General features: G+C 37.5%; 1 protein-coding gene across 3 annotated transcripts in view; it reads left to right on the top strand.

Annotated features, from left to right (window-relative positions):
* Positions 1-13,021, top strand: part of KLHDC1 (kelch domain containing 1) — a 65,544-nt gene that overhangs the window by 35,153 nt on the left and 17,370 nt on the right. For all 3 annotated transcript variants that reach the window (XM_074393987.1, XM_003930550.4, XM_074393986.1), the window contains 4 exons: positions 65-123; positions 2,564-2,676; positions 4,743-4,815; positions 10,784-10,868. In XM_074393987.1, the coding sequence (XP_074250088.1) occupies positions 65-123; positions 2,564-2,676; positions 4,743-4,815; positions 10,784-10,868 (330 nt within the window). The remainder of the gene's footprint in view (positions 1-64; positions 124-2,563; positions 2,677-4,742; positions 4,816-10,783; positions 10,869-13,021) is intronic.

Genomic DNA, 13,021 nt, shown 5'->3' with positions numbered 1-13,021 from the left:
AAGAAAAATTTTAGCTGTTTAAAAGATGTGAAACACTGACCAATGTAATACACTTTTATTTTAGCAAACTAGGATGAATGATTTGCACTATCTAAACCTAGACACCTGGACTTGGTCTGGAAGGTAAGTTTGAAGTCTAAGTATGTTTTAATCTATAGGCATGTGTGTGTGTCTGTATGTGTCCATAATGTCTAAGCAAGGACTATATAGATTTAAATAGAATTTGTTCCTTAACCAAACAAGGTAAAACATGAACATACTAACAGTTGAAATTAAAGTACTGGTTTTATACTAAGTATTCTTTGAGGGCTGATCAGTAGAAGAAATGAAGAAGTGATTGAATCGGATCATCTCAGGTGAACAGATAATGGAGTAGAGAAAAGTCAGATTTTATTTGTAGCTCATAATATGTATTTAACAATAGCAAAAACATTTAGCTATCCACTTGGCATTTCATGTAATGAGATGGAATCAGAGCTATGTAATGTTCCCAAGTATAAATACCATTAAAAATAAAACCATGAAAGTCTCAGAAGAAAATGTAGCAGATTATCTTTAAAATCTTGGCCTGGAGACAGCTTTGTAAAGATGATATGAACTCAAAATTCATAAACGAAAAGACTGATAAGACCACTTAAAGATTAAATATTTCTCTGTAGAAAAATGTACCACAAAAAATTAAAAAACAAAGTGTAAAATGCAAACAAAAAAATATTTGCAATATTTTTAACAGAGAGAGACCAGGGCAAAGATCCACAAGAACTCAGTAAATCAGTAAAAACAAAAAAGACAAATAATCCAATAGAAAAGTGGACAAAGAACATGCATAAACAACTCACAAAAGAAATAATAGGTAAAAATTATTTTTAAAAGATATTCAACTTCATAGATTATGGAAGAAATATAAACAAAGGTAATTTTTCAGTTGTCGGATATAAATAATTGTAATGACCAGTAAGTGCTAGATGTAACAAAATTCTTGGGAGTACAAATTGGTACAGGTTTTCTAGAAGACAGTCTGACAATATGTGCATAGCTGAATTTCTCTGAAGGCAATAATTAGACAAGTGTATGTTCATTGTAACATTATTTATAAAAGCCAAAACTTGAGGTTAATCCCCATATCCACCAGTGGGGATTGTTTACATCATGGTACCTTTGCCCAACCATGCTTCTATTACCGCAGGAAACCGTATTTCTTGGGAATAATCTATAACATATTAGTTACATAAAAAAAATTACAGGGTATATGATCTGATGTATTTATTTTTAAGAAATATGTTTATGCATTAAAATCGGAAAAGATACATAGGAATTTATTTCTTATTGCTGGGGTACAAAATTATAGAAGAGCTCTCCTTTTTAAAGAACTATTTTTATTATTGTTGAATGTTTTAAAACCAACATGTTGGCCAGGTATCATGGCTCACGCCTGTGACCCCAGCACTTTGGGAGGCTGAGTCGGGTGGATCACCTGAGGTCAGGAGTTCTTGACCAGCCTGGCCAACATGGTGAAATCCCATCTCTACTGAAAACATGAAAACAGCCAGGCATGGTGGCGGATGTCTATAATCCCAGCTACTCGGAGGTGGAGGCAAGAGAATCACTTGAACTCTGGAAGGCGGAGGTTGCAGTAAGCTGAGAATGCACCATTGCACTCCAACCTGGGCAACAAGAGCAAAACTCCATCTCAAAAAAAAAAAAAAGTACATCTTCCAAAAATGGCCTGTGTTATTCTAGAACATTCCAGACTGTGGAAGAATGGTGTTTTCTCACCTCCTGAATTAAATTCTTTTGGTTCTAATTTATACTTATGTTTTTATTTTTCATACCCCATCTCTTTTAAATGTCCCTTTTATGATTATAATTATTCTTGCGTTTTGTTTTGTTTTAAGAAACTGTGTCCATTTTGCCCAGGATGGTCTATTCAACTCCTAGGTTCAAGTAATCCTCTTGCCTTGGCCTCCTAAAGTGTTGGAATTACAGAAGTGAGCCACTGTGCCTGGCCTTGTTTTTATGTATTTTATTTTTTAAGAAATCCTTAGAAGTTTACCCTAGATCTGGAATGGCTTGCATGCTTTTATTTTGAAGTTAGAATAGCTAGCATTTTCAGAAGAAGATAATGCGTTGGGATATTCTAGAAGTAGATCAAAGTAAAAACAACAATATAAAAACCTATAATATCCTTGGGGAAATCAGCTAAAAACACAAAGTTAACCTTGAAACAACAGTAAAAAGTTATAGACGTGAAAAAAAATGTATTGAAAAACTGAGGAAGCAGCTGATTCGCCAATAAAAATGATGCTGATTGTGCATTGTGAATTAACAGAGAATTGGCTTTTATTTTCACTCTGTAACCAGATGGAATGGACATTAAATGGAGAGATGTGTTTAAATTCATCTAAAAATTTAATAATGTTTTAAAAATATTCATGTAGGTGGGACTAGTAAAATCAACTCTTTTTTGGGGGACAGTGAGGGCAATTTTTTTTTTAAGATTTAAGATTAAAACCTTTTCTTTTGATTAACATAGTACCTAGACTTCTTTTTCCCCTTGCCACAGGATTACTATTAACGGAGAAAGCCCAAAACATCGGTCATGGCATACTTTAACACCAATAGCTGATGATAAACTTTTCCTGTGTGGTGGACTAAGTGCAGATAATATCCCATTAAGTAAGTTGATTAAAATTTAGCCTGTAATTATTATCTCATTCTTTTTTATTCATTGTATTCCGTACTTAAAGTACATCTTCCTTTTTTCCTGTTGTTCTCGTTTGTCTTTATCCTCAACTATTTTCTTGCATGAATTGCGACCTTTTTGCTTTTGTACCCTTGACTCTCCACGTTCCCATGTTTTCTAGGGAAAGAGAAGAGGAAGGGTGATTGAGGCTCGATGTAATAGAGCCCCTTTCCACTACTATAGTCTGTGATTCCATGTTTGCTGTTTTTGACCCAGATGCTTGTACTGTTTGCTTGTGCTATACTCCAGGCTAGGAGGTTAGAAGAGCAGCCTTTCTTAGAAGGCCCTGAAAATATAAAGTAGGATACCCAGTTCCTTCTCTTTTTGTTCCAGAACTATGGGGGAGTGTTTAGTTAGGTTTTTTAAGCTCCTGTCACTGCTGGTCCCAGTGGCTATTTGTTTTGGAATGCAGTTTTTTTTTTTAGCAGTAAAATTGTGGCATCAGTATAGACACCTGACCAGGAATGTTGACTTCTTAATTTGGCATGTTAGATGTTTTGTGTTTTCTGTTTTCTTTCTTTCTTTCTTTCTTTTGAGATGGAGTTTCACTCTTGTTACCCAGGCTGGAGTGCAATGGCGCAATCTCGGCTCACCACAGCCTCCGCCTCCTGGGTTCAGGCAATTCTCCTGCCTCAGCCTCCTGAGTAGCTGGGATTACAGGCACGCGCCACCATGCCCAGCTAATTTTTTGTATTTTGAGTAGAGACAGGGTTTCACCATGTTGATCAGAATGGTCTCGATCTTTTGACCTCATGATCCACCCGCCTCGGCCTCCCAAAGTGCTGGGATTACAGGCGTGAGCCACTGCGTCCGGCTTTTCTTTTTTTCTTGAGGCAGTCTTCTGTCACCCAGGCTGGAGTGCAGTGGCACAATCTTGGCTCACTACAACCTCTGCCTCCCAGATTCAAGCAATTCTTCTGCCTCAGCCTCCCAAGTACCTGGGATTACAGGCACCCACCACCATGCCCAGCTGAATTTTGTATTTTTAGTAGAGATGGGATTTCACCCTGTTGGCCAGGCTGGTCTCGAACTCCTGACCTCATGATCCGCCTGCCTCAGCATCCCAAAGTGCTAGGATTACAGTCGTGAGCCACCGTGCCTGGCTGTTGTTTATTTTTTCAACCCAGAAGTTTTCTATGGCTAGAGATGTTTTCATTAAGAAACATTATATACTATTAAAACATTTCTGTAATTATATATTAGGGTCTGGAAACAACTATTTTTTAACAAAAGTTTATTGAGCATCAGCTGTGTGTGTGGCAGACAGAGCTGGCCACCAAACAAATTCCAGAGGTTAGTTGGAGAAACAACAGTTCCTAGTAGGAGATGTTAGTTTTTCTTGCATATTATTATACTTCTTCAATTTGTTAGATTTTTAATTAAAAGAGATTTGAAATCTAACAAAAAAACTAACATCTGTACAGTTCAGTATGGGTTGTTTAACATCAAATCTTCATGATCTCTAGTGTTTTTAGTTTCTATTTTCATTTTTGGTCATTGATCTATGGGAAATTAAATGTACTGACTCATAATCTAGTCAATTTTCTCCCTTAAAGATTCTGTTTCAGTTTAAGATTTGGTTATACAGATATTAGATGATCCCAATAAATTTTTTTTTTTTAGCTTGGTTGACTGTGATAATGGCATTGTGGTTATGTAAAAAATGTCCTTTTTTTCAGTAATGCGTACTGAAGTATGTATGGGGAAAATGATAGGAGATCTAGGATTTCATTTAGAAAAATAAAGCAATAAGAATAACAAAAAGATAAGTGGAGCAAGGGGAGTACATGTAGCAAAGTCTTGATAGCTGTTGAATCTGTGATATGTGGAATTCATTGCTATGGTAACTCTACTTTTGTAAATGTTTGAAAATTTTTATGATAAAATAGGCGCACTCAGAAAAAAGAGTCATTTAAATGTAGCATAATAAATTTGGGGGAAAATTAAAATTGTATCCCAAAGACCTCATCTTAATTTCTTAACTGCCATAATATTGCAGGTGATGGTTGGATTCATAATGTCACAACAAATTGTTGGAAACAACTTACACACTTACCTAAAACAAGACCGAGGTAAGTCAAAACATTGACAAATAGTAACATAGTTAAGATTTGTTAAAGTGTTAAAACATAGTACTGAATTTATAGTGTTTGCCACTGAGACGATAAGTCATTAAGGATATCTTTCACATGAGGTTAATGTTACCTAAATAATTTAATTATTATTTTAGTTATATCTCATTGTTAGAAATGATCTATCCAGTTTTCACCCATAGTTGCATATTTGAAAATGTTTTTCTTTTAGGTAAATGTATAATCTTGCCTGATAACTGTGAAGATTAAGATAATTAAAAGCATCATATGAGATTAATGTTTTTAATGTTAATATTTTTCATAAGTAGACAAGCATGAGGTTGGCTTTAGTAGTAGTTGTTTTTGGAAGAGGTTTAAAGCAAGTTAATCAGGAAATTTGCTTCCATGTTGATCCAGTGGGTGGCAGATTATTTTTTTTCTTTATTAGCTGCATGCTGTATTCATTGATATGAATTTTTTGAAAAAGAAAATGTTATTTATGACATTTAATAGGATTAAAAATTGTAGAAATTATATACTATTATTAGACTACAAAGAAAACCACATTTATACTATAATTCTTATTTTTTTCTAATTTGATTGAGTAGTATAATGATATCTTCATAGGAAATTCAGATTCAGCACATTATAATCAAAATTGGTAATAGATTTTAATCTTTTTCATGCTATGTATTTTAAAATTTTAAAAATACATTCTAGAATTTATGCTAGTGTGAATTCAATTTAATGATATGTATTTTTGTTATTTAATAAATGACAACATACTTGAGAAAAAGGCCTGAAAGTATTTATGTGTATTTTGGTATATGTATCTATATTAATATTTGCAGTACATTTCGAATTTATCATAATTGTATTTATGATTCTTATATTTTCTTCTATAAAAATTCATTGGAATGTCTTATTTTAACAGTTCTGGCTCTTTTGAAAAAATTTTTTTTTAAGTTAAAGAGTTTTGTGCTAAGATATGGGAGCCCAGAGTCCTAGTCCTTGCTCAGCCACCACCTAGTTTTTTGGCTTTGAAAAGTCACTTAAAGAAACTGAGCATTGGCTGGGCATGATGGCTCTTGCCTATTAATCCCAGCACTTTGGGAGGCCAAGGCAGGAGGAACACTTGAGTCCAGGAGTTTGAGGCCAGCCTGGGCAACATAGTGAGACCCATCTCTACAATTTTTTTTTTTTTTAGTGGCCGGGTGTGGTAGTACACACCTCATAGTCCCAGCTACTTGGGAGGCTGAGGTGGGAGGATCACTTGATCCCAGGAGGCTGAGGCTTCAGTGAGCCAAGATTGCACCACTGCACTCCCACCTGGGCAGCAGAGCCAGATTCTGTCTCAGAAACAGAAAGAAAGAAACTACGCATCAATTTCTTTATCTGTGAAATGAGGGAGTTGGACTAGATAATCTCTTAGTTTATTACAGTTGTTTGATTGTATGAATGCATTAATTATAGACCAAAGTAGTAGTAAAAATGTTTAGTTTTAAAATTACTCCTATTTTATATTTGAACCCTTAATGAGTAATTAGAGCAACAACTGTTATCAATAATATAATACTAGTTAGAACTAGAGCTATGTAAAGAGATTTATTTTAATTCAGCTGATGTGTCATGTAAATAATATGCTTTATTAGAATGTTTAGGTGATAAGTTTAGAGCAGCTGTGAAAGGACATAAACTATCAGTCTGTAGAAAAAACATCAGGTTGCAAGCTAGATGTCATCAAAATCAAGTCAGGAAAGGCTTTCCAGTGTTCTGCGATGATGAAATCCAGGCCAGAGTTTCTCTAAGGCAGATAAGACAGAGGCAGATCTATCTTCAGGTATGAGGTGAGGAGGAGAACAGGTGGGATACAGTTGAGTGTAAGGAGAACATATATGTGTGTGTATATGTTTACTAATTTTTATAAAAGTGACAATTTAGCTAAGCGCTATAGCATTTTGTGCTAACTTTCCAAGTTGTAATTTGAAACATAAGCTGCCCAATTCTCCTCTTAGAACTCTATAGCAAGTTTCTCAACTTTGGCATTACTGACGTTTTGGACCACATAATTCTTTGTCATGAGGGTGTCCTGTGTATTGTAGTATGTTTAGCAGCATCTCTGTCCTTTATACAGTAGATGCCAGTTGTACTACCTTTCTCTCCTCAAGTTGTGGCAAATAAAAATATCTCCATATATTGTGAAATGCCTCTTTGGGGGACAAATTGCCCCTGGTTGAGAATGACTGTTCTACAGTATAGCACTATTCTCTGGGTCTCACCCAGATAAAACTATGGCTGAAAAGCCATACATGTAGCCATATCTGATAGCCTATATAGGTGGCTGTCAACAAGGACCCTATTTTAATGTGTCTGAAAAAGCTGTTGGAGACTATAGAGCCCGAGTCCTGTTGGATCTCATGAGTATTGCCAAGGTTACAAATAACCTTCCTTCCAGGAAATTAATCTGTTCCTTCCCATGTATGAAGACATTTCTTGTGCTCTCTCTCCTTTGCCTAAACCTCTTCCAGTCCCTATCTTCAACCCACCACATAATCTGGGTTCTTGCTGAAGATTTATATCAATGTATCTTCTAACATGAGAGTTGGAGAATTGGGCAGAGTATTTCCCAAACATCTCTAATGACTTGGTTCCTTTCTGGGCCACAAGTACATTTGTCATTGAATGTACATGAGTGTTTGAGGAAAGTATCTGTTTTAATAAATTGTGCATAATCCCACTGTTTGCACTTGTGAAAGCTAAGTAAAAGGGGTTAATGCACTAAAAATTAGTTATGTTTCCCAATTTCTGGGAAGTAGAAAAAATAAGTTGTATGGTAATAAGTTAAGATTTATAATTGTTTTATGCACCTGTTGCTTCAAAATTGGTATATTAAGAAAAGTAAGGCCAGGTGTGGTGGCTCACGCCTGTAATCCCAGCACTTTGGGAGGCCAAGGCAGGAGGATTACTTGAGCCCAGGAGTTCAACACCAGCCTGGATAATATAGTGAAACCCCATCTCTCCAAAAAAATAAAAATAAAAAAATTTAACTGGGTGTGGTGGCATGTGCCTGTAGTCCCAGCTACCCGGGAGGCTGAGGTGGGAGGATTGCTTGAGCCCAGGAGGCAGAGGTTGGAAGAAGCAGAGATTGTGGCACTGCACTGCAGCCTGGGTAAGAGAGCCAGACCCTGTCTCAAAAAAAAAAAAAAAAAAAAAGTAATCAACGTACTCTCAAAGTAAAAGCAATGACTATGTATAATCCCTAATTTTGATTTAAATTTAAATGTGAATTTCCCAATTTTAGATTGGGAAATCTAAATCTAAATCTAAAATTGGGAAATTTACATGAACTTTTTTTGAGAGTTCTCTCACTCTGGAAATATTCAACTTCGTAAAACTATTATTTGTTAATAATGTGATATATTGGAAGTAGACGTGAGCTATCAGACCACTTCCAAAACAATATTAGATGCTCTACTCCTTTATGAAATAATGTGTATGTCTAATGACTGAATGTTGGTTTTTTCATGTTTGCTTTTGGGTTTTTAGCTGTTGTTTTGGTTTTGGTTTTTTGAGTTAGAGTCTTGCTCTGTCACCTGGGCGGAGTGCAGTGATGTGATCTCAGCTCACTGCAACCTCCACCTCCCAGGTTCAAGTGATTCTCCTTCCTCAGCCTCCTAAGTAGCTGGGTTTACAGGTGCGCACCAACAAACCCAGCTAATTCTGTTGGTATTTTTATTAGAGATGGGTTTTCACTATGTTGGCCAGGGGTCTTGAACTCCTGATCTTGTCATCCCCCAACCTTGGCCTCCCAAAGTACTGGGATTACAGGCTTGAACCGTCACGCCCAGCCTCATGTTTGCTTTTGTTACTCATAAGTTTTAGAGCAGGTACTGGGTGCAGAACACCACATGAGACATTTTTAAGAAGCCATAAAATGAGATTCCCCAGCCAGGTGTGGTGGCTCACACCTGTTATCCCAGCACTTTGGGAGGCCGAGGCAGTAGGTCACAAGGTCGGGAGTTTGAGACCAGCCAGGCCAACATGGTAGAAACCCCGTTTCTACTAAAAATACAAAAATTAGCTGGGCGTGGTTACGGGCGCCTGTAATCGCAGCTACTCGGGAGGCTGAGGCAGGGGAATCACTCAAAAGGCAGAATTGCAGAATCACAGAAGGTGGAGGTTGCAGTGAGCCGAGAAGGCATCACTGCACTCCAGCCTGGGCAGCGTGAGAGTGAAACGCTGTCTCAAAAAAAAAAAAAAAACTAAACTGGATTCCTCAAGTTGCCGTGCTGTGCTGGTAACAGGTAACAACCACTCTCCAGAGTGGGAGGATGCCCTAATTTGCAGTATTTGCTGATTTCCAAGGTGTAAATACTCCTACCATGGCTGATTTCAAGCTTCCAATGTGATGTCTCGGTATGTGGAGTTGGCTGGAGATATGCACAATCAGCTTCTGCTAGCCAGTAAGCTGTTTCCAGCACACCACTGACAATTTCTTACCTCAAGGACCTCATAATCTTAGGTAGTCAAACAGCTAAAGTAGCATGCAGAGCAGTTCATCTTCAGATATAAGTGAGGCAAGTACAAAATGAGCACATCAGCATTCAAGGGTGCTGAATAGAGATGGCAACAGAACCAGTTTGGGGTGGGTATTTGGAATACTTCCTGGGTGTCTGGAGCCTATTTTTCAGCCTCAGTGAGAATGACTTATTATTCTAAACATAAGAAACAGAATGAACAAAAACCTAGAGGTAAATAATAAGCTTTTCTCACAGGGGAAGCAAGGAAATGAATTTAGCTAAATAGAGGGCTCATTTGGGAAGAAGCTAAGAATTAAGATTTGTGGGGGAAAAAAAAAACAGTGGTTGATCACAAATACTAGGCTAGGAAAATCAGCCATTGGTAGTACAGATGCTTCCTCATCAGGAAATTTTTATGGTCAGAAACAATATTTGAAAATATTTATTAGCCATATGTATCTGGGGGAGGAGAGAGACTAAAAAACTACGAACAGGCCGGGCGCGGTGGCTCACGCCTGTAATCCCAGCACTTTGGGAGGCCGAGGCGGGTGGATCACGAGGTCAAGAGATCGAGACCATCCTGGTCAACATGGTGAAACCCCGTCTCTATTAAAAATACAAAAAAGTAGCTGGGCATGGTGGCACGTGCCTGTAATCCGAGCTACTCAGGAGGCTGAGGCAGGAGAATTGCCTGAACCCAGGAGGCGGAGGTTGCGGTGAGCCAAGATCGTGCCATTGCACTCCAGCCTGGGTAACAAGAGTGAAACTCCGTCTCAAAAAAAAAAAAAAAAAAAAAAAAAACTACGAACATACTCTGGTGTTCTGTACTCAGAATGATGACGAGTATGACAATGTAAATGTGGAGGAGTGCCAAATTGTATTTGTTGGGTGATGGGGAACATAGAGCAGGAAAAAAAGGCAGGAATTAAAAGAATAGTAATGTGGCAGATAGTAGTAAGAAAACTGGGCAAAGTGTCTATTTCAGCAATGACGTGATCAGTTCCTTTTTATTTTACTTCAGGGATAATATGTATGAGAGAAAAAGGTTATAAAAATGTTGAGGGATATAATAGAAACTGTTATTAAGAGTCATCTCTGGCTGGGTGGCTCAAGCCTATAATCTCAGCACTTAGGGAGGCTGAGGCAGGAGGATTACCCAGGCCTAGGAGTTCAAATCTAGCCTGGGAAACATGAAGAGACCTCATCTCCTAAAACAAACAAACAAACAAACAAACCAGAAAGAGAGAGAGAATCATCTCCTTAATGGTGTGATTTAATGAGCTCTAGAGGAATCGTTATAACCCCTTTTAGGATATCCCAAAGGTTCAAGTTTCAATCATGTCTCTTTTAGATTATATTTTACAGTATGAAATTTAGAATTGATTTATATGTAATGTATAATTTCTTCCATGACAGTGTTTCACTCTGTTTATAATTTTCAAACATAGGTTATGGCACACAGCCTGTTTGGGAAAAGAAAATGAAATAATGGTATTTGGTGGGAGCAAAGATGACTTGCTTGCCTTGGATACAGTAAGAAAATCTTATATCTAAATATTTCCTCTTGAGTAGTTGTGCTATTCACAGTAAATGGCTATTCAGCAAGAATGTTGATATTCTAACATTGCAAAATGTGGAAGGGCATGAAATGTAACTCTGGTTTAATTAATCTTCAGGATGAGTGGCTTTTATAAAGCCTTTCTGGATATTTTGTATTTACATATCAAAATAGGTCTATTAGTTTCATTAGCCAAATTATTAAGAAGACTTTTTAAAGGATGATTCCTCTTTCTCTTACATTATTGAATAAAATATTTTTATTTTATGAATTAAAATATTTTTATGTAGGCCAGATGCAGTGGCCCAGGCCTCTAATCGCAGCACTTTGGGAGGCTGAGGCAGGCAAATATCTTGAGGCCAGGAGTTCAAGACCAGCCTGGCCAACATAGCAAAACCTCATCTCTACTAAAAATACAAAAATGACTCAGGAGAATCGCTTAAACCAGGGAGACAGAGGTTGCAGTGAACCAAGATCATGCCATTGCACTCCAGTCTGGGTGACAGAGTGAAACCCTGTCTCAAAAATATATATATTTGTATGTAATATGTGATACATAAAAAGAATGTTTATAATGTAGATCCTAAGCATAATAAATAACCATACATTCTGTTAGCTAATTTTAGAATTAGAACATCGTCAGTACTGTTGAAGCTACCTGATTATTCCTTCTGAATCTTTCCCACTACCTTCTCCCCTCAAGAGGAAACTACTTTGTTGAAATATTTATATTCCCTTTCTTTTTTGAGACGGGTTTGCTGTCACCCAGGCTGGAGTGCACTGGTGCAATCTTGGTTCACTGCAGCCTCCACCTCCCAGGTTCAAGTGATTCTCCTGCCTCAGCCTCTCAAGTAGCTGGGATTACAGGTGTGTGCCACCATGCCCGGCTAATTTTTTGTATTTTTAGTAGAGATGAAGTTTCACCATGTTGGCCAGGCTGGTCTTGAACTCCTGACCTCAAGTGATCGACCCACCTCAGGCCCTCAAAGTGCTGGGATTACAGCACCATGCCTGGCCTGTTGTCTTTTTAAATACATATCTTTTACTACTGCTTTACTCAGCTGTTTTACATTTCAGTTTAAAGAATTTCTTTTTTTCCTTTCTTTCTTTTTTTTTTTTTTTTAGCGAATTCCTAAGTCTCATGTTTAAAGAATTTCCATTTTAAAATGTGATAAAACTAAGGTCAAAGGTATAAATGAGTAGCATTTGGAGAGTATGGTTTTTTCCCTCCCAGCACCCTGGGAAATTCAGAGCAGGGTGGCCATATTTATACACCATACGCAACGGGACAGGAGTTCAGGAACGATTGCTCTGGTTTTGTGTAGGACACTCAAAAACAGAGGATTCTGAGCCATCGGGGTGGGGTACAGCGAGCCAGAGTGTAACCAAGAGAGCACTAGCTCCCTTTCATCTCTTGAGGTGTAGTTATCTCCAGAGCTGCTCCTATGGAGTGGCAAACTCCAAAATAGGATGACGTCTCTCCAGGGAATTTGCTTTATTCTGTAGTTTTGAAGCCTGTAACTTAAATGCTTTGTATATCAAAAGTTTTAGAGCTTTCTTTGGCTGAGAATTCAGTGCTTCCCTAAAAGATTAAAACTACAACTTTGCATTTATTAAAAAAGCAAATACTGTGGTTTGTCTTCTCTTTGTTGGCACTAGAAATCTTCATTTAGGATACAAAGTTTATCATGAAAATAGGAATTTATGAGCTCCTGATCATAAATTATGAAATTCTAAAGACCTATTTGCAAAAATTAGAGAAATTGTCTATGACTTTTCTACCACATTAACTTTTAGATGAGAGACTCATTATTCAAATAATCTTCCAGATCTTGACTTTCAAATCAAGACTGCCCTGAGACTGCCTGGAAAAGGAGAGGAGGATAAAGAGGAAATTTTAACATAAGAGTTATTTGAAAGAAAAGTTAAGCTTAAAAACAAAAAAGTGCCAGGCTTGGTGGCTCTCACCTAAAATCCCAGCACTTTGGGAGGCTGAGTCAGGCAGACTGCTTGAGCTCAGGAGTTTGAGACCAGCCAGGGCAACGTGGCAAAACCCTGTCTTTACCACACAGCTGGGCATGGTGGCCTGTTCCTGTGGTCCCAGCTACTTTGGAGGTAGAGATGGGAG

This window comes from Saimiri boliviensis, chromosome 2 (genome assembly GCF_048565385.1).
Source record: "Saimiri boliviensis isolate mSaiBol1 chromosome 2, mSaiBol1.pri, whole genome shotgun sequence".
NCBI classification, from domain to species: Eukaryota; Metazoa; Chordata; class Mammalia; order Primates; family Cebidae; genus Saimiri; species Saimiri boliviensis.
The sequence above is the reverse complement of the archived record's forward strand: the minus strand, read 5'-3'. Positions and strand labels throughout refer to the sequence as shown.